The 24,189-nt window shown below is 44.6% G+C and overlaps 1 protein-coding gene across 1 annotated transcript in view; it reads left to right on the forward strand.

The window, feature by feature from the left end:
• Positions 1–23,920, forward strand: part of LOC129851022 (ataxin-7) — a 35,132-nt gene extending 11,212 nt beyond the window's left edge. The window contains exons 5-13 of the mRNA XM_055917181.1: positions 4,113–4,217; positions 16,394–16,646; positions 17,300–17,583; positions 18,049–18,131; positions 18,278–18,549; positions 18,673–18,871; positions 19,094–19,215; positions 19,996–21,019; positions 21,215–23,920. Coding sequence (XP_055773156.1) covers positions 4,113–4,217; positions 16,394–16,646; positions 17,300–17,583; positions 18,049–18,131; positions 18,278–18,549; positions 18,673–18,871; positions 19,094–19,215; positions 19,996–21,019; positions 21,215–21,232 — 2,360 coding nt within the window. The 3' untranslated portion in view covers positions 21,233–23,920. The remainder of the gene's footprint in view (positions 1–4,112; positions 4,218–16,393; positions 16,647–17,299; positions 17,584–18,048; positions 18,132–18,277; positions 18,550–18,672; positions 18,872–19,093; positions 19,216–19,995; positions 21,020–21,214) is intronic.
• Positions 23,921–24,189: the final 269 nt, after the last annotated feature.

Below are 24,189 nucleotides of genomic sequence, written 5' to 3' on the forward strand. Positions count from 1 at the left end.
GGGCACTGGCTGGGCCACTCAAGGACATTCAGAGACTTGTCCCAAAGCCACTCCTGCGTTGTCTTGGCTGTGTGCTTAGGGTCATTTTCCTGTTGAAGGTGAGCATTCGTCCTAGTCTGAGGTCCTGAGACTCTGGAGCAAGTTTTTCTTCAAGGATCTCTCTGTACTTTGCTCCGTTCATCTTTCCCTCGATCCTGACTAGTCTCCCAGTCCCTGCTGCTGAAAAACATCCCCACAGCATGATGCTGCCACCCATGCTTCACCGTAGGGATGGTGCCAGGTTTCCTCCAGACGTGACGCTTGGCATTCAGGCCGAAGAGTTCAATCTTGGTTTCATCAGACCAGAGAATCTTAGGTTCTTTAGGTGTCTTTTGGCTAACTCCAAGTGGGCTGTCATGTGCCTTTTACTGAGGAGTGGCTTCTCCCATCTCCCAGAGGAGCTCTGTCAGAGTGACCAGCGGGTTCTTGGTCACCACCCTAACCCAAGCACTTCTCCCCCAATTGCTCAGTTTGGCTGGGCGGCCAGCTCTAGGAAGAGTCTTGGTGGTTCCAAACTTCTTCCGTTTAAGAATGATGGAGGCCACTGTGTTCTTGGGGACCTGCTGCAGACATTTTTTGGTACCCTTCCCCAGATCTAGGCCTCGATACAATCCTGTCTCGGAGCTCTACGGGCAATTCCTTCGACCTTATGGCTTGATTTTTGCTCTGACGTGCACTGTCAACTTTGGGACCTTTATAGACAGGTGTGTGCCTTTCCAAATCATGTCCAATCAAAATGAATTTACCACAGGTCAACTCCAAGTTGTAGAAACATCTCAAGGATGATAAATGGAAACAGGATGCACCTGAGCTCAATTTCGAGTCTCATAGCAAAGAGTGTGAATACTTATGTAAATAAGGTATTTCTGGTTTTTATTTTTATAAACCTGTTTTCTCTTTGTCATTATGGGCTATTGTGTGAAGACTTTATTTTAATACATTTTTGAATAAGGCTGTAACAAAATGTGGGAGAAGGGGAAGGGGTCTGAATACTTTTCGAATGCACTGTAAGTGCAACAAACTGCTGACTAGATGTAAGAAAAGGGGAGAGCTGATCGTGTCCTAAAAACATCAATATAATACAACTTTGTTGTCCTTTGGTTAGAACAGAAATGTATCTTCTGCCTTTCCCAGCACCCTTGAGGATACGCGCTGCGAGGCACAGGGTCCGCTGCAATGCAGCGCCCCTGGATGGAGAAGAATTGTGGGGATTTAAGTCCCTTGCCCAAGGGCTCCACAGCAGGAGATGGTACATGGCATCAAAGATCAGCAAGCTTCCAGCTGCCCGTTCAGTTCCATTCCAATTTTTGTTGTCCGGGGCTTGAACCAGCAACCTTTCGGCTGCTGGTCCGCCTCTCTAAACTCTAGGCTACTACCACTAATGCCTTTCTTCATTCTCTACCTCATGGCCATGGATAGGTACAAGCACTGAATACTTTTTTCACCACAGCCTTACCTATTGATAACAGATCATTGGTCTTGAAGGGAAGGAGATGAGTACAGGACGGGTGATGGTAGGATGTATGTCCTTAGTTGGCTCCACACACCTCCATTTCCAAACCCATAGCCCCTCTCCTGTGTTTTACATCACAGTTGGTCCACAAACTTCTACATCCTCCTCAGGTCTGGAGTGTGTTCTCTTCTCTTTGTCTCAGCACATTGTCATTCAGGCCCAGCCCTATGAAGTGCGGGGTATTATGGCTTACCCTGTGGATGACTACACCTCTACCATGACTCCCCACATGTCTCCCTGGTGGAACAGCCGTTTCTACACACACACGGACACGATCCAGACATGACGCACTCACAAGAGCCATAATTGGAACGTGACTGAAGGATTCTCTCTTCTGATCTGCCCCTGTGTTCATTCACTCCCATGATATCTCTCTGACTCCCCTTCACCCATTTGACTGATATAGCAGACTGAGAAGGGGAAGCTGGGAAACGTAGTGGCTAGAGGTCAGAGTTTGCTGCCCTGTGTCTGTGCAGCCAGCCTCTCTGCTGTGAGCATCCAATATCTGCTACTACTCTACCTAGATCATTCATCACTGCCATTGAAGACGAAGGTGAAATGAACTGCACTCTACTCTTTCTCTCCTTCTCTCTCATCTCCATACCACACGAGAAAATGGGGAATGAAATGGCTTATGGAGTTTCACCACTTTTTTAATGTTGGATGCTTCAATAGTGCAGTGCCACAGCCAAAGTCCTGAATCCAGAGTGGACTGTTGATTCAGCTGGTGCTCATTTAAGAGACCAGTCACTAACCCTGTGTTTAGTACAGGTCAGCTTGTTAATTCCCTCATCCACAGCAGCAAATGACTTTTCTAAGAGCACAGGTAGGCTTTTATGTGGACTAGCCAGAGCCTCGGAAACGTTGGTGACGTTTCAAGTGTCCTCAGCCGTGTGTTGGAAGGCCTTGTCCGCTACGGCGTGTGGGCGGGCACTCTGGGTGATCTCTTAATTAGCCCCTTCATTAGCTCTTTGTTGTTCTCCTTGTGAGGGTAAATGTTGATCTCGCCTTGTCTCCCAGTATGCCCCTCTGATTTCCATGATGGAGCTTTCACCAAAAAAGGATTGAGTCTTGTATTTGTATTTATTATGGATCCCCATTAACTGCTGCCAAGGCAGCAGCTACTCTTCCTGGGGTCCAAACACATTAAGGCACTTACATCACACATACAACAAAAGATAAAACGGTACATAATTTAACATTATTACACCACAACATATCTACAATAAAAAAAAGTGTATAATACCACCATACAGCAATATTTGTTGTCAGGGGAAGGCCCTAAAAATTGTCAGACTCCAGCCACCTAGAGAGCGAGAAAGAGAATAGAAGGTCCGTGCAGTATTGGAGGGATTGCCAAAGACTTCAGCCACCCTAGTCATAAGACTGTTCTCTCTGCTACCGCACGACAAGTGGTACCGGAGTGCCAAGTCTAGGTCCAAGAGGCTTCTGAACAGCTTCTACCCCCATCCATAAGACTCCTGAACATCTAATCAAATGGCCACCCAGACTATTTGCACCCCCCCCACTTTTTTTTAATATTTTTTTTTTACACCACTGCTACTCTCTGTCATCTATGCATAGTCACTTTAATAACTCTACCTACATGTACATATTACCCCGCACATTGACTCTGTACCAGTACCCCCTTGTATATAGTCTCGTTATTGTTATTTTACTGCTGCATTTTAATTACTTATTACTTCTATTTATTTTTGTTATCCGTATTATTATTTTTTAAACTGCATTGTTAGTTAGGGGCTCGTAAGTAAGCATTTCACTAAGGTTTACCTACACCTGTTGTATTCGGCGCATGTGACTAATCAAATTTGATTTGAGACTGGTGGTGTTGAGCACATGAATGAATCCACCAACCAACCAATCGGCTCTGTTAAGCATTTAACTAACGCAACGACTGACCAAGGTTGAACATTTTAACTTTAACTACATTAACAGTGGAATGCAGTTTTCTGGTCACATAAGATAATAATATGCCATATGCATTCCTGTGAATGAAGGTGTTATGTTTTGCCTGGATGATTTAGTTTATTTGAATATTTGCAGGTACGGCCCAAGTGACATTCTCTGTCTCAGTTGCTCTCCATCCTCATTTGAAGTCACAGATCATTCATAGGCTCTGCCACTGGCTGTAGTTATCCTGCCTGCTTCACCCCTTATGTGTGTAGCGTGTGGGGTAGCCTGTCAGTGTGTTTCTGCAGCAGTTAACCTTTGGAGTGCTGACTCGGTCATCTCCTTGTTCTTATCACTAGGTTGTTTCCTGTACTGTGAAATGGGGCTGGTACCCTCTTTGTGTGTGTAATCTCTACAAGTGTACAATCAGTTTTTGTCTGGTATGATTGTTCTCATACCTGTATTAACCATAATTATCCTAGAGTATTGAATGCTTAGTTGCCTAGGCTTTATCTCCCTCTGTCCATAACACTGCATGGTTTCAAATGTTTCATTCAGAAACTTCCTGTGTCTACCTCCCTACAGTTTACAGTAGATACTGGTTGTCTTTATCCTGTTCATCTGTGTTCCCCCCTCCATGGAACCACAGACATGCCCATATTTGGCCAGTGTCCAGCACAGGACGACTTCTACCTGGTGATGTGCAGCCACTGCAGTCAGGTGGTGAAGCCCCAGGCCTTCCAAGCACACTACGGTAAGTCTCACACACACAAACCGAGCTGATCCAGGGTCGGGTTTAATAGGTTTTTGTTTTATAGCTCTTCTGAAGGGTTTGGGCAGGGAGAGCATATTCTAGACTTGTGCATTGGGGAAACCTGCTCGGCACTAATCTCTGTCAGGATGACACAGCTATAGAGTGCGTGTGCACGCATGTTCAGACACTATCACATTCAAAAGAATTAAAGCACCCCTCCCATTCTCCACCTCTGCACTCTCTATAACGTAACATGAGAAAGGAGCGCTCAGGCTTTTGATTTCCACCGCCTAAGACTTGTTTACAATTCTCCTGTTAATATTTGATGTGCTCCTCCGAGTCCACGCCTCTGTGTGAGTGCAGTCTAATTTATTGTTTTAGCATGTTAAGCTGTCCCCGAGATGTCTGAGGAGGTCTTAAAAGTACTACAAAGAGTAAAGGAGTATATTTTTCCCTCTCCGCTGTGTGAGTTCTTAAACTGGCTTTTTGGCCGGCACGCTGGGAAGAATTGATGAATTATGGATTTTAGAATCGAGAGATCGCTTTGCTGTGTATCTCGTTAAAACCAGCATGGTGAACCCTCTCTCACACACACACACACCCATGTGCTTCAGTGCAATTATTAAGAGAACTGCTCTCTCCACAGACACAGTGAGCACCTGTGAGGCAGAGGGTTAGATAATGTGCTGTAAACTCTCTCTCCCTCTCTGACTAATTCGTCTCCATGATGGTGTTGGCATGAATAATCTATTTATCCCAGGTGTGCTTTAGGTTAAAGTTAGGAGACCTTTTAAAATAGATTTTAGTCTGTAAAATGTATAGGCCTACCTTCTCCTACAGTTATCATTGATACCTCTAGTAAAGAAGAACAAGGTATTATCTGTTCATTGAGCTGTTTCATTGAAGGATGACTTTTTTAGGGTGAAATGGCCTAGTCTAAACTGACAGATAACCCTATCTTGTGTAATTCTTGAAGAATTTTCATGTTTGATAACACATACAGTGCCTTCAGAAAGTATTCATACCCCTTGACTTATTCTACATTTTGTTGCGTTACAGCCTGAATTCAAAATTTATTAAATAGATGTATTTTCTCACCCAACTACACAATACCCCGTGAAAACATGTTTTTCTAATTTATTTAAAAGAAATACAGAAATATCTAATTTCCTTAAGTATTCACACCCCAGAGTCAATACTTTGTAGAAGCACCTTTGGCAGAGATTACAGCTGTGAGTCTTTCTGGGTAAGGCTTTCCACGCCTGGATTGTGGAACATTTCCCCATTTTTATTATTTTCAAAATTCTTCAAGCTCTGTCAAATTGGATCATTGCTAGACAACAATTGTATTGTCATAGATTTTTAAGTAGATTTAAGTAAAAACCAACTCGGCCACTTAGAAACATTCACTGTCTTCTTGGTTATCAACTTGTGTCGATTTGGCATTGATTTTGGAATATTGTCCTTATGAAAGGTGAATTCATCTCCCAGTGTCTTGTGGAAAGCAGACTGAACCAGGTTTTCCTCTAGGATTTTGCCTGGGCTGAGCTCCATTCAGTTAATTTTTTTTATCCTGAAAACTCCCCAGCCCTTAATGATTACAAGCATACCCATAACATGATGCAGCCAACACTATGCTTAAAAATATGAAGAGTGGTACTCAGTAATGTGTTGTATTGGATTTTCCCCAAACACAATGCTTTGTATTCAGGACAAAAAGTTGATTGCTTTGCCACATTTTATGCAGTATTACTTTAGTGCCTTGTTGCAAACAGTATGCATGTTTTGAAATTGTTTTATTCTGTATAGGCTTCCTTGTTTTCAATCTGTCAATTAGATTAGTATTGTGCAGTAACTACAATGTTGTTGATCCTTCCTCAGTTTTCTCCTATCACAGCCATTTAACTCTGACTGTTTTAAAGTCACCATTGGTCTCATGGTGAAATCCCTAAGCAGGTTCCTTTCTGGCAACTGAGTTAGGAAAGATTACTGTATCTTTGTATTGACTGGGTATATTGATACTCCAGCCAAAGAGTAATTAATAACTTAATCATGCTGTTCTTTTTTATATATAAACAAATCTTACCAATAGGTGCTGTTCTTTGCGAGGCATTGGAAAACCTCTTTGGTTGAATCTTTGTTTGAAATTCACTTCTCGACTGAGGGACTTAACAGATAATTGTATGTGTGGGGTACAGAGATAAGGTAGCCATTTTTAAAAAATCACTAAAACACTATTATTGCACACAGTGAGAGTCCATGCTACTTATTATGTGACCTGTTAAGCCAATTCCCACTCCTGATCTTATTCAGGCTTGCCGTAAGAAAGGGGTTGAATACTTATTGACTGAAGACATTTCAGCATTTCATTTTTAATAAGCAAAAAAAATCTAAAAACATAGTTCCACTTTGACTTAGTTTTTTTGTGTGTAGGACAGTGCCCAGCAAATCTCAATTTTAAGTTCTAGCTATACCACAGCAAAATATGGGAATATTTTCTGAAGGCGCTTTGTTGGACATGTCAATGTCCTCATGCAGAGGAACAACGTTCTAATGCTTCAGGCATGCTTTAGTATGGATCCTTCAGTCTTTAGAACAAATTAGTTTATAAAATGTCATGCAAGCAGTTTGCTTTTTAAACTTTAATTGGAATATTCACTTGATATTGCTTCCTGCCATCCAGGACCTCTATACCAGGTGGTGTCAGATTAAGGCCCTAAAAATTGTCAATGACTCCAGCCACCCTAGTCATAGACTGTTCTCTCTACTACCGCACGTCAAGCAGTACCGGAGCGCCAAGTCTAGGTCCAAGAGGCTTCTAAACAGCTTCTACCTCCAAGCCATAAGACCCCTGAACATCTAATCAAATGGCTACCCAGACTATTTGTACCCCTTTACGCTGCTGCTACTCTGTTATCTATGCATAGTCACTTTAATAACTCTACCTAAATGTACATATTACCTCAACTAACCGGTGCCTCCACACATTTACTCTGTACCGGTACCCCCTGTATATAGTCTCGTTATTGTTATTTTACTGCTGCTGTTGAATTATTTGGTACTTTAATTTCTTCTTAAAACTGCATTGTTGGTTAGGGTCTCGTAAGTATTTCGCTGTAAGGTCTACCTACACCTGTTGTATACGGCACATGTGGCAAATTAAATTTGATTTGATATCTCCAGTTTTATAGTGTAAACCTGGTGAGCCTCTGGCCTTTATTCTCTTTGTGTCTGAAAACTGGGCTGGTCACTTAAGTCCATCTGTGTCCCAATATGCACACTAGTGTTGCGCTGTGTACTGGTACCACGATAATATCACGGTACCAAAATGTCATGATACTTATGATACCAACATTTTTGAATACTGTATAGTACCGTTTCATATGATACTATCACACAACAGAAACTAGTCTCTTTATATGCACCGGTCCAATACTGTCCACTTCACTTTCGTGCGCATATCATGTGTGGCAGCGCTAACCCGCCAGGTGCATCCCCTTCCAGCCATCACTCACCTGCACCAGGCAGGGTAAGTAGGCTTTGCAAGTTCGATGTCACCCAGCAGTGCTAGAGAGGAAACCAGCTTCGCGACAGGCATGCTTGTAACTTCACACCAAAGAAAACAACTTTGTCTCTAGCTCAAACGGGGGGGAAAATAGTTGATAAAATTTCAAACACTATGCACTGGCTGTTTTAAACTAACCCTGGGCCACTAATTATTGGTTTGATAACAAACAATGTTGTGAGGTCATGTTACCTAGCTAGCTAGTAACCTGGTAACTTGACAGTAGTTCTCGGCAAATTTGATTGGCACAGTTAGAAAGGAAAAGGGTCTGCTACTCATGGGATGTGCTTCAAAGGTATGATTTATATAGGCCTAATTTAAGCCTAAACTATACAGAACAAAAATATAAACCCAACATGCAACAATTTAAAAGATTTTACTGAGTTCCAGTTCATAAGGAAATCAGTCAATTTAAATAAATTCATTAGGCCCTAACCTATGGATTTCCCATTACTGGGAATACAGATGCACGTCTGTTGCTCACAGATGCCTTAAACAATATGGCCTCACAATGGACCTCAGGGTCTCGTCGCGGTATTTCTGTGCATTCAAATTACCATCAATAAAATGCAATTGTCTTCGTTGTCCGTAGTTTATGCCTGCCCATACCATAACCCCATCGCCACCATGGGGCATTCTGTTAACAAATTTGACGTCCGCAAAAAGCTCACCCACACGACACCATACACGTGGTCTGCGGTTGTAAGACCAGTTGGACATACTGCCAAATTCTCTAAAACGATGTTAGAGGTGGCTTATGGTAAATTTAAAATAAAATTCTCCTGCAAAAGCTCTCGTGGACATTCCTGCAGTCAGCATGCCAATTGCACACTCCTTCAAAACATGAAGTCTGTGGCATTGTGCTGTGTGACACAACTGCACATTTTAGTGACCTTTTATTGTCCCCAGCACAAGGTGCACCTGTGTAATGATCATGCTGTTAAATTAGCTTCTTGATATGCCACAACTGTCAGGTGGATGGATTTTTACATGTTGTGTTTATATTTTTGTAAAGTGTATATCTAAAAATGCCGGCATCGGCCCGATGTCTAGTTTAACACTGATGTGCAAAACCGATATAACGTAGGTACAGTACGTAATGGCGGCACTTTCAAATTTAGCGCTACACGTGCAACACAGCATTCCTAACCTAGCCCTCAATGCCTGCTGTGTGGATCTAGCAGTCAACAAGTCGAGCAGTCATTTGATAGAGTAAGAACATTTCAGCAAGACAACTCCATGGCGAAGTCCATTAACGCCAAGATAATGGAATTTATTGCCCTTGACAATCAATAGTTCTGTCGTGGGTGATGTTGGCTTTCACCGACTGGTTGAGCACCGGTACACTGCCAAGTGCTCTATTTTTCAGATGTTGCCCTACCGGAGTTAAAACGTAATCAAGTCACTGCTAAAAAAATAAAAAAATAAAAAATAACATTGCGTCACTGCTATTAGCTTCAAGACTGACATTTGGACCAGCGATATCAACCCCATGAGCATGCTGACTCTGACAGCACAGTGGGTCGTCGAGGATTTCCTATTGAGGAAGGTTATATTGCATGCTCATGAATGTGCAGGTTGTCATACCGCTGCTGCCATTTCAATGGCATTTGAGAACATGTTTCAAACTTGTAAATATGAACACACTAGCTAGCTCCAGTCGAACAACTGACTCGAAATAATCTCATCAACTGAGCCTGCAGCAGACGTGATACACCCTGTCATGGCATTGAAACACCTGCTCAACAAAGCGATTCGGTGGCGTTCTCTCTTTACTGTGTTGCCACCGTGCTCGATACTATGTACAAGGACCGCTACTTTGATGCAGACAATAAACAAGGTTTACGTGAAATGTTACATACACAGCTGGACACGATGGAAATCGACATAGTGAGGAAGAGGCGCCACAGACAGAGCTGAAACTTCACTGCTTGACATGTATGATGAAATCCTGGTTGAGAATTAAACGACTGAACAAATGAACCCATGAAACAGCACAGCAAGTAAGAAATAGGTTTTGATTTTGTTTTACTGGTAATGGGGACATAAGTAATTGCCCCCCCCAATTTTTTTTTTTTTTTTTTTTTGTGTAACCATTATTTAACTTGGCAAGTCAGTTAAGAACAAATTCTTATTTATAATGACGCCAAACCCGGACGACACTGGGCCAATTGTGCCCCGCCCTATGGGACTCCCAATCACGGCCGGATGTGATACATCCTGGATTCGAACCAGGGACTGTAGTGACTTCTCTTGCACTGAGATGCAGTGTCTTAGAATGTTGTGTGTGTTAACAATTTAATTGTACTAGAATGCTTAAAAGGCCGCAAAAATTTTAAACATCGGTTATCGGTATTGTTTTTTTTTTGGCAAGGAAAATATAGGATATCGGTATTGGCCAAAAATGCCATATCGGTGTATCACTACTTTATGGTGTTCTTTACATTCTGTTTGGTGCCTAATGTTTTTTTAAATTTGGGGGCAGTGTGCATGTGTTTGGTGTGTGTTAACTGAAGAAGTTTCATGCTGTGTTTTCCCCTTACTGCCACAATGACATGCAGATCATTATGCATGTATATTCATTCCTCTAGCCAAATCACAGCTAGGCCTTTGCAAATATGAGCAAAGTCGCCATTCTATGCCGTATTCTATTATACAGTCGTGGCCAAAAGTTTTGAGAATGACACAAATATTAATTTCCACAAAGTTTGCTGCTTCAGTGTCTTTAGATATTTGTCAGATGTTACTATGGAATAATGAAGTATAATTACAAGCATTTCAGAAGTGTCAAAGGATTTTATTGACAATTATATGAAGTTGATGCAAAGATTCAATATTTGCGGTGTTGACCCTTTTTCAAGACTTCTGCAATCTGCCCTGGCATGCTGTCAATTATCTTCTGGGCCACATCCTGATTGATGGCAGCCCATTCTTGCATAATCAATGCTTGGAGTTTGTCAGAATTTGTGGGTTTTTGTTTGTCCACCCGCATCTTGATGATTGACCGCAAGTTCTCAATGGGATTAAGGTCTGGGGAGTTTCCTGGCCATGGACCCAAAATATCGATGTTTTGTTCCCCGAGCCACTTAGTTATCACTTTTGCCTTATGGCAAGGTGCTTCATCATGCTGGAAAAGGCATTGTTCGTCACCAAACTGTTCCTGGATGGTTGGGAGAAGTTGCTCTCGGAGGATGTTGGTATCATTCTTTATTCATGGCTGTGTTCTTAGGCAAAATTGTGAGTGAGCCCACTCCCTTGGCTGAGAAGCAACCCCACACATGAATGGTCTCAGGATGCTTTACTGTTGGCGTGACACAGGACTGATGGTAGCACTCACCTTGTCTTCTCCGGACAAGCTTTTTTCCGGATAACCCAAAAAATCGGAAAGGGGATTCATCAGAGAAAATTACTTTACCCCAGTCCTCAGCAGTCCATTCCCTGTACCTTTTGCAGAATATCAGTCTGTTCCTGATGTTTTTCCTGGAGAGAAGAGGCTTCTTTGCTGCCCTTCTTGACACCAGGCCATCCTCCAAAAGTCTTCGCCTCACTGTGCGTGCAGATGCACTGACACCTGCCTGCTGCCATTCCTGAGCAAGCTTTGTACTGGTGGTGCCCCGATCCCACAGCTGAATCAACTTTAGGAGACGGTTCTGGCGCTTGCTGGACTTTTTTGGGCGCCCTTAAGCCTTCATCACAACAATTGAACCGCTCTCCTTGAAGTTCTTGATGATCTGATAAATGGTTGATTTAGGTGCAATCTTACTGGCAGCAATATCCTTGCCTGTGAAACCCTTTTTGTGCAAAGCAATGATGACGGCACGTGTTTCCTTGCAGGTAACCATGGTTGACAGAGGAAGAACAATGATTCCAAGCACCAGCCTCCTTTTGAAGCTTCCAGTCTGTTATTCTAACTCAATCAGCATGACAGAGTGATCTCCAGCCTTGTCCTCATCAACACTCACACCTGTGTTAACGAGAGAATCACTGACATTTCAGCTGACCTTTTGTGGCAGGGCTGAAATGCAGTGGAAATGTTTTTTTGCATGGCAAAGAGGGACTTTGCAATGAATTACAATTCATCTGATGACTCTTCATAACATTCTGGAGTATATGCAAATTGCCATCATGCAAACTGAGGCCGCAGACTTTAATAATTAATATTACAAATTAATAATCTCAACTTTTTGCCACGACTGTACAGTGTGAAGTTAAATGCAATTTGTTGTATTGAGTAGAAGTGTGAATATCAGTGACAGGTTTTAGCACATGCGCATAACATTTAGAAAACTAGAACAAGCATCAGGGGGGACAGGCTAAACAGGACATTAGGCGACCCTGAATTTTTTTCCACTGTGGTATTGCAATATTACTTTTGTCATGATGCTTGGCCTGGTATTGTTAGTAAAATGATGGTATCGTGACAACACTAATGCACACATTACCCTGGGACTAAACACCTCCCTCTGCAACTGGATCCTGGACTTTCTGATGGGCCGCCCCCAGGTGGTAAGGGTAGGTAACCACACATCAGCCACGCTGATCCTCAACACAGGGGCCCCTCCTGTACTCCCAGTTCACTTATGACTGCACGACTCCACCATCATTGAGTTTGCCAATGACACAACAGTGGTAGGCCTGATCACCGAGAACGATGTGACAGCCAATAGGGAGGAAGTCAGAGACCTGGATGTGTGGTACCAGGATAACAACCTCTCCCTCAACGTGATCAAGACAAAGGATATTATTGTGGACTACAGGAAAAGAAGGAATGAGCACGCCCCCATTCTCAACGACGGGGCTGTAGTGGAGCAGGTTGAGAGCACCAAGTTCCTTGGTGTCCACATCACCAACAAACTATCATGTCCAAACACACCAAGACAGTCGTGAAGAGGGCCTGACAAAGCCTATTTCTCCTCAGGAGACTGCAAAGGTTTGGCATGGGTCCTCAGAAAGTTCTACAGCTGCGCCATTGAGAGCATTCTGACTGGTTGCATCACTGCCTGATATGGCAACTGCTCGGCCCCACGACCGCAAGGCTCTACAGAGGGTAGTGCGTACGGCCCAGTACATCACTGGGGCTAAGAGTCCTGTCATCCAGGATCTCTATACCAGGCGGTGTCAGAGGAAGGCCCTAAAAATTGTCAGACTCCAGCCACCCCAGTCATAGACTGTTCTCTGCTACCGCATGGCAAGCGGAACCGGAGCGCTTAGTCTGGGTACAAAAAGGCTTCTTAACAGCTTCTACCCCCAAGCCATGAGACTCCTTAACAGCTAATCAAATGGTTACCCATTTGACTATTTGCGTTGCTGCTAATCTCTGTTTATTATCTATGCATAGTCACTTTAACGCTACCAACATGTACATATTTCCTCAATTACCTCGACTAACCGGTGCCCCCTTCACATTGACTCTGTACCGGTAGCCCCTGTATATAGCCTCGCTATTGTTATTTTACTGCTGCTCTTGAAATATTTATTTGCATTTTTTATGTTTTATCTATTTTTAAACTTATTTTTCTAAACTGCAATGTTGGTTAAGGGCTTGTAAGCATTCACTGTAAGGTCTACTACACCTGTTGTATTCAGCGCATGTGACAAATAAAATGTGATTTGTTTTATGTTAGTGTGGACATTGGGATCCATACTATTTAAATTGACCAGTCAAGGCCACGGGTTTCAGTGGAATCACTACTCTCTTTTTACAATGCAGTGTTTATTTTACATATCCTTTGAGAAAGAAACAAACAGCTAAGCCTGTAATATTTCATCACTGATTATTGCTGGTTATACAGGGATCAGGATTGACCACAAGAGGGAGACAAGTGTCATTGGTGACACTCATTGGTCCTGTGGCAAGAGTCACAGCAATCATAGACTAATAGCAAATGTGAATAGAGTAGCAAATAGAGAAGTTTGTACTTTCCACATAAATTGAGGTTAGCCTAGTGCCGGTGTGGTTGCACCTGACTACTACAGTGTAGTTCATTAACAGGACTTTCTACTTAAATGTTGTGCAATAACATTGATTCAGATATCTCACACGCTGGTACCACAGACTGCCTGTCAGTCTCATCTGCATAATCTCCGTGATTTGATACGCTCAGCATTATGAAGTTCCATAGTAGGCCTGTCCATTCATTGGTTTTCCAGGGTACCGTGTGTAAATGCAGGACTCAACAGTTCCTATCTGAAGCCGACTGAACTTGTCTGGTCAGTGAAACACTAGTGAACTTCTATTAAAATAATGAGCTCATCTCTGGAAGGTACCACAGAGGGATCCTCCCTTTCTGCCCTGGATGTAGTCTGTGTAGGGACCCTCCCTTTTCTGCCCTGGATGTAGTCTGTGTAGGGACCCTACCTTTTCTGCCCTGGATGTAGTCTGTGTAGGGACCCTACCTTTTCTGCCCTGGATGTAGTCTGTGTAGGGACCCTACCTTTTCTGCCCTGGATGTAGTCTGTGTAGGGACCCTACCTTTTCTGCCCTGGATGTAGTCTGTGTAGGGACCCTACCTTTTCTGCCCTGGATGTAGTCTGTGTAGGGACCCTACCTTTTCTGCCCTGGATGTAGTCTGTGTAGGGACCCTACCTTTTCTGCCCTGGATGTAGTCTGTGTAGTTTTACATGACTTTCACCCCATGAAACCACAGTGTTGCTGCTGGTAGGAAGGCCATTAGCTGAGAGAGTCTGCTGAAGGTCAATGCACTGTGATTCTCCCATCTAGACTGTCTCACCTCTTTCTCCTGTATTGCTTGAAGCCCATCCATATGCTGTGTTTGAACAGTGGAGCCCCTGGGTATAGTACAGGGAGCAGCTAGCCTGGCGCTGTGGGCAGGAGTGACGCTCTGGAGTTTAAACAAGCACTAGGCAGGCAGCTCCGCTCCTCTTTTATTCATCCATTTATTAATCCGGTCGCTGAACAAAGACCCTCTCCTCACAGCTATATGCTAGTACTCAGCAGTGGCTGACTGTGAGACTACAGATCTAGGATCAGCACAAGCAGAGCTATAGTATGCTCTGAGGAGAGCAGGCCTGCACTGTTGACAGGACCATGTAAACATTTTTGATTGGCCTTAGCTGCTTTATAGCCTACACTGAGTGCTGTAGGCCTATGCTGTGGTCAACTTTCCAAAATGTACCCCAGCAAGCCTGTCTCCTCCGTAGCCAGGGATTCCCCGGCCCTCTAGAGAGACTACTGTTATTTGCCAGTGTGAGAATAGACCGTAATGCTGCTCCTCTCCTCGGTCTCTGTTTTCCTGTTCTATTGGTCTGCCAGGACCTCTCTCGCTGGCTGGCTGACTCTCAGCATTTGGCAGGCGTTGTGGGAACGTCATGCTGGGGAAGCCTGCTCGCGCTTGAGTGTGGGTTATGCAGCGACGTCTGGCTTGGACTGTGTGGCAGCTATGGGTTGGCGAGAGGCTGTTGGGTGCTATCCTGTTAGCAGGAAGGCAGTGGGTCATGGGTAGGAGGGTGGAAGAGGTGTGAAGCTCCAGCTTGGCTCAGGGAGGGAGAAGGGCCTGGAGGTGTTGCGCTGTTAGCTAGTTGGGGTGGTGTGGGGCTGGGAGTGGCAGCTTTGCGTTCTGCCCTGCTCTACTGCTGCTCTCTCACTGAGACAGCCTCGGCATGCAGCCCAGACCTGCATGGGCTTAGCAGAAGGTTAGTTGGAGTTTCGTTTTAACTCGCCACGCCAACACGAGCCAGCCAGGCAGACTATTTCCCACTAATCCTGCTCTGATCTGCTCTCTTTATCTATCGCTCTCATCCTCCCGCTCCATTCTCTTGTTATCTGCCCTCTCATTCACTGATTTTCTGTTTCTCTTTGTCTGTAGGCTTATGTCTCTCTTTCTTTCTGACACACTTTTCTCCATGGATAGAAGATGAAACATATTTGTTGTGCTGCTCTGCTGGTTGGGAGGAGGTAGTGCAGTCAGTGTCTTATCTGGCTGTAAAATGGTCAGATTAACCCTCTCAGGACTGGAACGTCCTTCAGTTGCTTCGGCCTGAAGAGCTATACCTCTCGCATTCTCTCACATGCTTTCTTCCTCTCTTGCTGTATGACTTTCATTTTCTGTCTGTTTTACTTTCAATTCTCGTGTAGTGTGCTTGTTCAGATTATGTTAGTTTGTGGAGTGAGTGCTCGATAACATTAGAAATAACTGTTTAGGCTAAATACTGCAATGCAGATTTTCCCTTTTGTCCTGTTCAGCAGCTCTTGTTTTTTCCTTAAAATTTTTTCTTCTGGTGTTAGTATTTTCTTATCAGTTATTTTAAGCCTAACCGTTCCATTCTGTTTCAGACAGGAAATCAAGCTCCTGACCCTATTTTTATTTCAGGTGAATTGGCCTGGATCAGCAAGGCTTTCTAGTCTCTGTTTTTAAAACTACCTGTTTTTGACTTTGTTTAGTACATTTTTACCCACTTATACTAGTGTTTATTCACACATTGATTCCATGCACATTTATTGCAAATGTACCTGTCCAAAGGCCTGTTGTTTCAAGAAAAAATAGAACACTAGTTACTACCTTCTGATTTATGTGCCTATTTCGATGCTTGTTGGTCATGTTTCTGTGTGGACTGTAGTTCATCCCTAACCTGCTTTTCCCCTGACCCCTAGAGAGAAGACACAGCTCGGCCAGCAAGCCCCCCTCCACCTCGGCCCCCTCGTCAGCCTTCTCCCTGTCTGCTCTGTCTCGGAGCAGTGGGACTGGGGCGGGGGCCGGGAGTGTCAGTGGAGGGGCCATGGGCCGCTCCTCCAGTGGGACCAGCGCCTCGTCCAACTCCAAAATCCTCAAACCAGCCAAAGAGAAGCTGCCAGGCATACAGCAGAGACCTCACTTCCCTCCCTTCAGGGAGCTCAATGACAAAATGTAAGCCATGCCTAACCTAGCTGCTGAACCAATAGCTTTTATAATTTAAGTTCATTTTTATTTAACTAGGCAGTCCATTAGGAACAAATTCTTATTTACAATGACGGCCTACCCCGGCCAAACCCGGACGACACTGGACCAATTGTGCGCCTCCCTATGGGACTCTCAATCACGGCCGGATGTGATACAGCCTGGATTCGAACCAGTAGTGATTCGACTGTAGTGACGCCTCTTGTACTGAGATGCAGTGCCTTAGACAGCTGCGCCACTCGGGAGCCCATGCTGAACCCAATAAAGATGTGTTGTCGTGTTGAACTTCATCCCCTGCTTTATGTTTACTTCTCTCTCTTCAAGTCCTCCGCTCCCTGCTCTTCAGACGTCTAGCTCTGACTGACATCTCCCCGTGCTACCCTCCATCTGAATGAGCCCCTTAAAGAGTTTTAAAAAGAGAGCCTTTATCAAACTCCATTTGCAACCACTCAAAACATGTTGGCATTCTACTTGGGGATTTAAACACATTTTAAACTCTACCTAAACCTGTTCTGTTGAAATGAAATGATTTCTCTGAGATCTTTGATTTGTTACTATAGATAAATTAACTCCCTCCTCCCGCCATCCCTCATTTTCTCCATTTGTCCATCTCTCTCTTCCAGCTTGACCCCTGCAGTCAAAGTGGAGAAGATGCGTCTGAAGGTGGATGTGTGGGCCAAGCTGGTGCAGGCTCCCTTGGCCTCCACGACGTCGTCCTCCTCCAGCAGCACTGTGAGCTCCTCATCACCCCTGAAGCCAGGCCTTAACTGTCCCTCCATACCAAAGGCTCCCTTGCTGGCCCCTGGCCAGATCCCCAACGGCAAGGGCCACATCTCCCTCTCTGCCCTGGACAAGAAGCAGGACAACAGCGCCAGTAACAGACAACACCTCCACAAGAGACTGTCAGGTGAGAGGAGATGATAAGGGATTGTCTGTAATATGGTTTGCTGCAATAGATTTAGAACCTCAGTCATTTATCCAAGTACTGACTGTTAACTCGAAATGACACAACGACAAGGTTCCAGTTTAACAAAGTTTACTATACCGTATGAACACACTCAAAGGTAGCCATCTTGTCGACGACAAGACTCCCTGCGCAGGCGCACTCTTGACTGAGTGATAGCCCCGTAATAACAGAAATATAGGGATACTTAAAACATGAACTTAACACTGACATGTCATAGCCAAACAGTAAAACCTCTGCTGATTTTATTCCAGAAATGCCACTAACTGAATACTGTTTTTCTGCTACCGCTCTCTTTCTCATTCTTGTTCTCTCTCTCTCTTCCTTTCTTGTTCTCTCTCTCTCTTCCTTTCTTGTTCTCTCTCTCTCTCTCCCTTGTTCTCTCACTCCTGTTCTCTCTTCCATCAGAACGTGAGTTTAATCCAGATATCCACTGTGGGGTCCTGGATATGACAGCTCGGAAGCCATGCACACGATCCCTAACATGCAAGGTACCAAGCCCTCTCTTCTGCCCCCCTTCTCTCTGTTTGGTTAGGAAATATTCCTTGTCACATTTCCTAGGTCTTTAAGCAGCCTCCAGACTCTGAGTCCAGCTCATCCTGACCTAACATACCCTTTGGCCTTCTCCCTCCCTCAGACACATTCCCTAAGCCAGCGGAGGGCAGTGCTGGGCCGGAGGAAGCGCTTTGACACACTGTTGACTGAGCACAAGAGCAAAGCCCGGGAACGAGAGCTGCAGCACACCCACCCCCAGCAGATCCCCCCTCTCAGGGACCCCCACCCCTCCCCCTCCCGGCTCGCCCCCCACCATGACGCCCACCAGGTCGCTCAAGGCAACGGAGCCGCCGACGCCGCCACCAAGCCTTTGGTGCTCAGCAAACCCAAACCTCAAAATCCTGGTCTTCCACGGTGAGTCACTCCATGTACTCTTCCTGGGTACCCAACATCCAACAACTACTTTTTGCAATGTGGTACAGCCAGTACCTGCATCCCTGATGTGTGTTTCTAAATCACTGTTTCCTCTGCTCTAAGACTGAATAGCAGTATCTCTCAAGGAGGTGGCGGTTTCCTGGGAGATCCCTCGTCGGTCCACGAGTTGCCCCACCACTCTACGCCCGCCCCCGACGGGGTCTCCTGCCTGTCCAGTGATGAGGGGGAGAATGAGGAAAGGGAGGAAGGCACAGACAAACTGGACTGTCACTATTCAGGTTACCAACCACGGCCTGCAGCTGTAAGTCACTTTATATTTAACTCTTACAGGAATATGCTCTACATTTATTGAGCCCTTAAATTCACACCACAGCAACAATGAAACAGAATAGCCAGATGCACGAAAAATCAGTCTTCAACCTGTTTTTACAGGCTCTATAAACAGTACCAACCTCCATTGAGTGGCAGCTTTTACCGTGCAGTGTGTGTTAACTGTTTCCTGTCTCCCCCCCCTGCTGCTCAGTACTGCACCTTTGGAAGTCGACTATTTGGGAGTAGCTGCTACTCGTTTGACCGGCGCTGGGATCGAATGCGGTGTGCTCTTACTGCCATGATGGACAAGCACGTCAACACTCAGATGTGGAAGTAAGTCTGTACATTCGTTAGACCAGCGTTCCATAATACCTACCTAATCCACAAACCTATTGCAAAATCACTGGTACAGGGAGCAATAGTGTTGCCGGTGTCGTGGAAATATTCAGTCAATAATATTTTTCAAATACCGGAGCCTGTGAGTTCAATTAGACTTTATTACAAAGTAATAAAAGCCGAGGTGGTTCATGAACCACTTTGTAATAAAGTCTAATTGAACTCACAGGCTCCGGTATTTGAGAAATATTATTGACTGAATATTTCCACGACACCAGGTGGTGAAGGGAGATCTAGTGCTGTATGGGACACCATTAGGCTATTTATCTCCGGTCCTGGAGGGCCAGAACACTTCTGGTTTTCCTACTCTCCTAATTAGGGACTGATTCAGACCTGGGACACCAGAGGGGTATACCATAAAGCAGGATCAATGAGTTGGGTTGCTAATTTTGATGAACAACCATAAATAACCTGATTTTCTGGTTAATTAAGAAAGCTAAACTTAGATATTTGTTTTTGGTTGTTGAGTCAATGAGACCATGCCCATTTCAAGCTTAACTTTTATTTGTTTCAAAGATATTTCACAACATTTAGGCAAGTTAGCTGACATTGATCCTGCTTTGTATTATACCCTGTGTCTCTCCAGGACTGTCCTGTGCTGACTCCTCTCTGTGTAAAGCAGTTCCAGTTTCTATCCAGGACGATCTTGTGCTGACTCCTCTCCTATGTGTAAATGTTACTGATGGGAATGCTCATTGTGGCCTGTTTGTGTTATAGGAAAATCCCTTTGGCCTTGGAGAACTCCTCTGCGCCGGGCCACAGGACAAGCACAAACTCCCTGTCCTCATCCCACGGTAGCACCCCTGCCTCAGGCTTCCTCAGCCCCTCCTCTGCGCCCCCTCCGCCCCCTTACACCCAGTCCTACGACAGCAAGTCTGTGCTCTCGTACGGGACCACCTTAAACGCTCGTGCCTCCCAGGGCACGACCGACCACCCTGCCTACAGCGCAGCACAGGCCAGACAAGTGTCTTCGTCGCCCCAGATGCCTTCAGCCCACTCCTCGGTCACCACCCTGGCTTCAGGACGACCGCTCAAGTCCAGATCCAGTGGCAAGTCCTTCAGACCCCGGGAGTCTTCCTCCACAGCCACCATAACCAACTCCACCAGCGGGGGCAGCAGCAGCACTAGCCTCAGCTCGGGGAAGAAGAAGAAGAACAGCTCCCTCACATCGTCTCACGCTACCACCTACTCCTCAGAGTCCTCCTCCAACCCTACCTCTTCCTCCTCTTTCTCCTTCAAGAAGAACTGCACGGTAAACAGTGGCAGCTCAGGGAGCACGTCCCACCATGTCCCACTAGTCCCCTCATCTCACAGCGGTGTCCACAGTGTGGGACTTAACTGTGGCCCCAATGCCAGGACCAACTCCCTCAGTCTGAAGGCAGAGCCCTCGGGGCCAGCGGGGGTGTCGGGGCCTGGGGTCAGAGGCCCCCCCTCGGGCAGCCCGGCCGAGTCCATCAAAAGGATGAGTGTGGTGATGAACAGCAGTGACTCCACCCTCTCCTTGGGGCCTTTTGTCCACCAGGCCTCAGAGCACCACAGCAGGTTCAGCCATGCCCACACTGACGGCCGCCTGGAGGGGAAGAAACGCAAGGGCTCCCCCGCTGCCAGCTCCGTCAACAGTGGAGGTGGACCGGGCAGGCCCAAAGTGGCCAAGTCTCCAGCAATCAACAACATCCACGGCAAACATGGACGCACAATCCCAGGAGGCCCAGGGCTCCCCAACAACTCCCTCATCCATCAGGTGGGTTGGACCCCTACAGCCTCACACACTGTTTGCTGACGCTTCCGATCATCAACCAGTCAATCTCTTTATCTGTTGGGAAATTTACTGTGCAGTTAGGACATGTACATATATTGACGTTAGACAAAACATAAACTAAAAATCTCCAATGTAATCTATCATTTAAAACCCCTGCCACTCTCTCTCTCCCCTCAGCCAAAGGCCCGCCCCTGACAGCAGTGGCTGTGTCCTCTGTATGGAACCGAGGGGCGGATGATAAAGGGGCAACCTGTACACTGCTCTGGACTGCACGAGGCCTTCTAATGCCTTACTCTCAGCTTCCCATGATCCTCAGGGTGGAGGTGATCTGGACAACCCTGTGATGTCGTCTATAGTGGAACTATTTCTCCTAAAGCCATGTGGAGGTGGCAGGTGTTATCACCTGGGGTGGGTCTCACCTGACCCCCTGTCAGTCAGTGTTGTCCTGAGGTAGGTCTTCCTATGGGGAGGAGGGAGTTGCAGCCTTCCTGCCCTTTGACCTCCATGTTGAAGTTCCAGAGGTACGGAGGGAGGGTGAAGGGCTGGCTCAACAGCCATGCCACCGCCCACCCACCATCATGATGCAGAGCCACTGGGAGTGACTGGAGAGCCAACAAGCCGCAATCTGTTGGTATCTGACTATCTCTTCCGTGTGTGTGTGTGTGTGAGAGAGAGAGAGTGTGTGTTTGACTTGTCACGTCAGATTTTACTGGACTACTGGAAACTTAAACTTACACCTGCAGGCCTGAACTCAGAAGCCTTGAATGGAGAGGACAGGAAGACAAACTGTCACTTACATAACTTCAATCACATTTAAAAAAAAAAATGTTTTTATCCTTTCACTACATTTTGTTGGTCGGTTTGAATCATTGTGGCGTGTGTGTAGATACCGCCATGTTATGTACAGTAGCCAGAGATGAACGGCATGAGCAGATCCAGTCAATTCTATATGAGTTCCATACATGACCCAAACAATTATGCAAGTGTTACTTTTTTAGGTTTATGTTTTCACTGAATTTAACTACAGAAGTCTGGAGATTGGGGGGGGAAAGGTAAATTGTGCATGCATATGTGAAAAAGGATGCCTGATGTGACAATTGGATTGAATGGTTGTGAAAGAGGGACTACTGCTCTTGAAAGACAAGCTGAGTGCTTGGGACTATAAGGTTCTAGCTGAAAAAAGATGATTCTGAGATAATTAGCTCTAAAGTTAAGCAATTTTAATATTGTATTATTTTGAAATCAACAAAATGAATTGGGGTATTTCGAGTACTATATAGGTAGGGAACATTGAACAGAACAAGGCTGTCAATAACTACATTTGAACAAAAATGCAGATTTGACCTTGTAGTCCCAAGCTCAAAGTTGTAATTCCTACAATGTTAACATTTTACTAATGAACAGCCACAGTAGACCTAGCCCTAACTGTGAACAGCACTAAACAAATACAGACCCACTACTTGCTTTAGAACATTTAAGTTGTGCTTATTTTCCCCAAAAGCTAGCCAAAGGCAGCAATCTGTTTCTCCCACCATAGTCTGTAACCGCTATGGCTATTAGTTTCCATTCCGGTACCTTTAGTAATGTCACAATACTGTGTTTGTGAGTAGAGGGGTTTGTAATGATTGACATCACACTTGTATGTCCTTCATCAAGCATGAAGTCTTAAACTGGCAATACTTCCCTCTGTCTGAGATGATGCTCCTTGGAAGCAAGTGGTGGTTTTTGGGGGGTGTGAGTTTCATGGAGATGGCTTCAGAGTAAGTTACTACTTTTTTGTAACTCCTGTAAATTTCGTAAACTCCACTGATGTCAGGCAGCAGAGAAGTAGAGTTTTGTATGTATTGAACAAACATCGAAGTATCCCTATTTCAGAATACATATTTTGTTAACGAATTGTACATATTGAAATATGTATTTTTGCACAGGCATTTTCTAATACAAAATGTTTTGGTACAATTGAGATTATTTATTTAGTAATTGAAATAATGTTTAAGAACTTAACTTATTTGAAGTGGTTCACTGCCAAGTCTAACGCAATAGGCCTATAACTAGAGGTTGAAGCATCTCATGAATCATGTACTGGGATCCTTTAAAAGGTGAAGTGTTTCCACTGTAGCATGTTTGTGTGATAGACAATATGTTTTATTTGAACTCTCCAAGGTCTCACTTGTGCTTTTTACTATTTTCAAGTTGCCTCAATCAAAAAAAGAATTATAATTTTGTGACCCAAATAGCCTGATTCTGAAATGCCCCGCAGGCTGAAAGTTGTGCCAGTAGTCTAAGCGATTTCTATGGATTCACTCAAGTTTACACAGGCAGCCCAATTCTGATTTGATTTTTCTCCAATAACATCAGATTGTTTTCAGAGCTGATCTAGTCAAAAGACCAATTAGTGAAAAAAAGAATTGGGCTGCCTGTGTAAACACGACCTCTGTAGATGTACTTTATAACATTTCATCATTGACACTTTCGTTTAAGGCTGAAGGGACTTAAGCAATCGCGATAAACAGTGCAACTGCTTGCATCATTGTTGCCAAACATAATTTGAAGCTCAGCATTGAAAACTTAGTTTTCAGCTTTTCAAAATGCTGAAATTAAGAAAGTGCCTGAATTTGTTTCACACTGACTGAGGACAGTTTTTTTTACCTTACTTGAATGTTCAGTGTTTTAGGAGCTTGCTTTTAAAATCTGCCTATGAACCCTAAATGTGGTATAAAAAAAAAAGGCTTGTCAGCCAGCTGGTATGAAACCTTGGTGTTAACTTTTTTCTTTTGATTTATCTGTTTTCCAGATTGGGTGCAGATCAGGGGGTGTTGAAGCTTCCTGGTCAATTATGAATTGCTTGTAGCAGGTTCAGTAAAGTGTTTTGTTTACCCTCAACCTCCACTGAAAACGCTCACCTTGTTTTTATCAAGTACCACAGATTTGGAATGTGAGACAACACAGCTTGCGGGAGGAAAATATCCTCAGTAAGAGCGTGCATAGTTTTTGTATACATTATCAGAATCATTTGATCAGCTGGACTTGTACTGGCTGCTATGTAATTCATGAACAAACATGGTAGGTTAGATTTACTTAATATTTAAAGAAGATTGTATATTCTATTTGTTTTGTAACAGGTTTCTGTAAATAAATAATTTATACAGCTA

Source organism: Salvelinus fontinalis, chromosome 3 (genome assembly GCF_029448725.1).
Source record: "Salvelinus fontinalis isolate EN_2023a chromosome 3, ASM2944872v1, whole genome shotgun sequence".
Classification (NCBI taxonomy): domain Eukaryota; kingdom Metazoa; phylum Chordata; class Actinopteri; order Salmoniformes; family Salmonidae; genus Salvelinus; species Salvelinus fontinalis.